The 5,191-nt window shown below is 40.1% G+C and overlaps 1 protein-coding gene across 1 annotated transcript in view; it reads left to right on the top strand.

The window, feature by feature from the left end:
• Positions 1-3,551: 3,551 nt before the first annotated feature.
• The window catches only part of LOC134180544 (E3 ubiquitin-protein ligase HECTD1-like), a 25,664-nt gene continuing 24,024 nt past the window's right edge, over positions 3,552-5,191 (top strand). Inside the window, exons 1-3 of the mRNA XM_062647722.1 lie at positions 3,552-3,687; positions 3,796-3,940; positions 4,887-5,191. The exon at positions 4,887-5,191 is cut by the window's right edge and continues 398 nt beyond it. Of these exons, the coding sequence (XP_062503706.1) occupies positions 3,801-3,940; positions 4,887-5,191 (445 nt within the window). The 5' untranslated portion in view covers positions 3,552-3,687; positions 3,796-3,800. The remainder of the gene's footprint in view (positions 3,688-3,795; positions 3,941-4,886) is intronic.

Here is a 5,191-nt window from a genome sequence, read left to right as displayed (position 1 = left end):
CGTTGTCTTAGCCTGCATGCATGAGTCACTTTCTTGTAGTATGACAATAACAGGCATAAGAGATCTTTTGAGTCATGAGTTGATAAGTCTTACTAGTCGACGTTTTGAATGGTAGAGATATATTCATCGCCATTGGCTGCCAATGTCCGCGCACTGCCTTTCCGTTGATGTACTTAATACATCTCGCTAGTCTACGACTTCGATTGTCGTTTGATCCACATTTTCCGCAGTCCTTCATCTGTATTTTGGATGGAATTCGGTTGGGATTGTAATCGCACATGCTCGGATATATTCCTTCGTAACAATCATTGACGCGAACAAGACCACTACTTCTAGTGCCGTCGATGTGTCGACTCTCTCCACAGTACTGAGAGTAAAACATTGATCCTGATTTGGCCGGACTGACAAGACGAGAGACGAGACGCGTTCTCAACAGTACAGTATCTTCTTGTCGATCGACAGAATGAATACAAGAATTTGCAGAAGACGTGACTGGTATGACAAGTATACATAGATATAGAGTAGACAACACAATTGTAATGGCTTGCATTTTCTTTGCCTAGAAATGAAAATCACAATTAGTTAAATTAAACGATGATGAAGTATACACCGTTGCGACTCTGATCACCTTGACTGATGTAGAGTATTGTTGCTTCAAATTCACAAACAACGAAGTTGCAATTGACGCTTGCCGTTCTGACACACTAACATCACGTCGACTGTATCTTATATATTGTTTAGTGGGATTGTGTGGGAATTCTTGAACTTCTACTAATTGATTAATTAATGGATCACGTGTAGCTAGCATTCTCTTGTTTGTCGGCAATCGTGCTTTACACATCATGTGACCTCATTTCTCAATTACTTGTCTAGAGTTAGAATCTTTCTCTTTCGTGTTCTCTACAATAATAATAAACCATGACGAGATGCACACGACAAATCGATTGATATGCTTTTGCCCGCAGGTCTTTGTAGAACGTCAATGAAACTTATCAAATTCGTGTGTATAGTCGCGCTATCATTAATGTCGATTATTATAATTGATTAGCGGTACTAATCCGTCAACAAACAACGATTAGCATTCTTAATTTAGCAGTTTACTAAAACAAACGGCACTAAAACGCTCGCGTCTACTAGTCAAACAAATTCTATCTCTAGTGGTCTGAACATGCACTCTCTAGTATTCATGAGCAAACGTTAAATTTTTGGATAAAAGTAAGAGAACAATGTACGTGATTTGCGCTCTTAGTCTAGTAATTCGTCAACTGTCAAACAAAACCTCGACATTTCTTCGATTCGTTGGTATTTCTCTCGCTTTACGTTTCTCTGCCATATCGGGAATGTTTCCCATCCCTCGTGAACCCGGAAAATTTAATTGTATGCAATGCCATCTAGAAACGGCATTTACACGTCATTAGTGTGCTAACACCGTGTTGCATGATGCAAACATTTATGTCGAATAACGAAGTCTCGATCTGCTGTGCATGCATGTGCATGGTGCAAAGATTAGGTGGAATTTAGTCACGCAGATGCATGAATTCGACTAGAACCTACAGCCTATCTTGTTGGCTTCATACGGTTGCAGGACAACAGATTCCGTTTCGTATGCTTTTCTACACTTTCTGCTTGACGATCGGAAGTGTGAAAGGCGGACTAGCTAAGACACGAATAAGAGATATGAATGTAGTGATGGATGGATGAAGACAGTCTTAAAACTTAAAAATTGAATTATTTGCAGCGATCTAGATCTGTCTACCCTACTTACCTGTAACTGTGCATGAGGATTTTGCACACAAACGAATGTAGAATCGCGACGTTCCATCTTCTCTTTAAGCACTTTACCAGATTTTGTTATATACCTCTGTCTTGAATACCGCTGCATTATTAGTCTGCATTGATAATCTACAACACAGCTAAGACGTTCAATATCCATAAATGCTTGTAACAGTGCTTGGAGCAAAGGTTGACGTACAACGAAACCGTTTGCGAGGCTTCTTTGTTATCAACCATACTGTTTTACATTTGACAACTAATAATTCTCATTTTATGTATATCATGCAAGATGTGATAATATAATGAAGGCGATCGTATATACATGTAAGAACGTAACGTAGCAGTCAATTATAGCATCAGCCAGTTCTAAGAGTATATACCTGAGATAACCACATGTCTACATCTAATTATATTATTTCTTCATCATTCAAGTGAATATCGTTTGTGTTGAGTTGTATGCAGATGGTAAAGATTTGCGTCGTTTCTTGCCTAGGTCATATACCGATGGGTAATCAATTATCTTAGGCCAGGCCAAACAAGTTCCCACATAGTCTTCTTAATTACTGTAAAAATAGCTCACTTACCTAATTTTTTGCAGTGTGTCGTTTGCATCTCTATAATCTATAGAAATGATATTCTCTTCCATTGAGAAAAACAAAAAATGGTTACACAATGTCTAAAAGAGATTGAACAATAGGTATAGACATGCAGATAAAATCTATTCCTGTCCGTCTAGAAGTTCAAGGTTATACTTTATAATACAATGGTTGCCAGTGCAATTTGACAAATGAACGCAAATGCAAAAGACAAGTTGAGGCTACAACTACTGATATCAATATTGCCTTTTAGATAATTGCTAGTAAATACTGTAATCTTTAAATTTGCCAAATTGCAGAATACAGAATATCCAAACAGAACTACTCTATTACAAACTAAATTATGAATGATCTCAAAAACCTGTTTCTTGTCTCTCATAAGCATGCATTAGCAATTTAGATCCAGACGATGTTTTGCTGTGTATTAGATTGAAACGACACTCTGCCTTTGCAAAGTGACAAATGTGGAGCAAGACGGCAAAGCAGCAGTGGTAAAAAGTTATCTTCACTGCATATTTAAATTTATTTTCAAGAGTGTGACAAAGTCTTCCGCAATGCTGACGGTACACTAAATCAAATGTTTCATTGAATATTAGTGGTTTTGTAAACTGTCTTGGCAACAACTTTTTTTGCATTTAATTAACGTAATTAATTAATTAATGTTGAAATTTATCACACGTTTTTGTCAAAATTCTTCTCTAGGATAGGATTTGATTCACTATGTGATATTTCTTGACACAAGGTCAAGAATGATGTCAAACTGACAACCTAGTAAGTTAGATCATATCATAACAACAATTGGCGTGCTAACCATTCACTTTGTCTTGGGCAGAGACGTCGCCAGCTTTCCATGGTTGGAGCCAGGCTGCCACGTGACATCAAATTTAATTACTAAACTGACCACGTAGAAATATTAATCATGATTAGTTGTAGACAGAGACCCCTAGGAGCGGTTCTAGCTGCTTGTCCATTGCACGATGCCTTTGAAGTTTCGTAAATTAGACTGCATTTTACTTATCAATGACAAAATAGAGTTTGTATTGTCGGAAAATCCACCACGCCCTAAAATAATTAGATTTGAAGGTCCCCATGCCCTCCTAGCGACGCCACTGCACAATCACCGTGGAAACGGCAACCCTCATATACTGTCACGTGATACAACCGATCAGTGCGCATGATCGTTTTCTACAGTTGACCTCAGGGTGACGGATCTACGCGTGTTACGTCTTCTAGGTACTTGTTCATATCACAATCGCAAGACTATCATTCACTGAATGAAAAACACATATTCTCTAGCAAGACTACGCTAACTCTCCCGGTAAGGCCTCCTATCGGGAACACGATCCGTCCAATAGAATCACTTCCTCCTGATTGATGTCATCTCTAATGTTTGTGTGTCAACTGTAACTCACTGTTGTTCTTTTAGGCAACATGGCGGACGTCGACCCGGCCACTCTGCTCGAGTGGTTGCTAATGGACCAAGGAGAGGAGCGTGACATGCAGCAAATCGCTCTCGAGCAGCTCTGTATGTTGCTGCTGATGTCGGACAACGTCGACCGTTGCTTTGAGATGTAAAGTTTTTTCATTGTCTACGCGTGATGAGTCAATTGATTAGAGTGTGGGGCCAGTGGGCGTTTTGTTAGACATAAACTTAATTAATTATGAGATTCTCATATTTGCGTGGTTTTGTTCTCAGTGGGTAGGCGGTAAATTGAATTTATTAACTATTTACCTTGTGACGTCATTGTGAGGCAACAGTTCACAATGTTGAAATATTAAAATTGGTCTGGGAATTATGATGCATTTTTGTTAATGCGTACAAGCAGCATTTAGGGTTCTGGAGGCATATCAGCAGTACAAGTCAATGAGGCTCAATTGTTCAGGAACAATGCACCCAAACCAGTTCTTCAGAATTCAACTGTCCGAACATGTTTGGGCAATAAAAACATCGTCGACTTAACCACATTACAAATACGGTACAGTAGGATGTCACTTACCGAACACCAGTAACCAAATGCATCGGTCTACCTGACGACCTGTGCCTCAGACTCACTCTAGCTTTGCTCCCACAAAATGGTAATGTACATGAGCATCAGAGTATGTGTGTAGTTCTCATCCGTGATGTCGCAATGCCAAAACCCCAAAAGCGACGAAGAAGCTAAAACGAGTCGTTTGTTGTTTTGCCTCTTGGTGTGGTAAAAAGTGCTCTAATAATAGGTCTAAAGCAACACTGAGCCTTGGATTCCCAGACTTTTTATGTGGGTGTGTCAAGTAGGTGTCAGTTATCTGGACTATTCAGAGTTACGAACGGATTAGATAACGGAAGTGTTTGGATAAGTGACATCCTACTGTACTTACCACACATGATCAACGTGTGCTGGGCTTAAAATTTCAGATCTGTGTGTGAGAAGACCAAACTGAGTTATATTAAAATTGTATTGGTGTGTGCAGGATGAGAATCTAATAATTAATTAAGTTTATGTGGCGTATTACTGCATGTGGAACGTTGCTGTGTAGGTGTCCACCCAGGACGTTCCTTCCTGCTCTCTGTAAGGTCTTTCTCGACGAACGATGTCCGGATAACGTTCTTGAGGTGACAGCTAGAGCAATTACTTACTATCTCGATGTGTCGGGCGAATGCGCTCGTCGCATCGTGGCCATCGATGGTGCCATGCGGGGTCTGTGTACTCGACTAGAGGCAGCCGACATGTCACAAAGAGTCAGCCGGGATTTGGCCGAGCAGTGCATCAAAGTCTTAGAGCTTATTTGTTCTCGCGACTCGGTGGCGATTTTCGAGGCCGGCGGTCTCGCCTGTGTGTTGC

Source organism: Corticium candelabrum, chromosome 5 (genome assembly GCF_963422355.1).
Source record: "Corticium candelabrum chromosome 5, ooCorCand1.1, whole genome shotgun sequence".
In the NCBI taxonomy this organism is placed as follows: Eukaryota; Metazoa; Porifera; class Homoscleromorpha; order Homosclerophorida; family Plakinidae; genus Corticium; species Corticium candelabrum.
The sequence above is the reverse complement of the archived record's forward strand: the minus strand, read 5'-3'. Positions and strand labels throughout refer to the sequence as shown.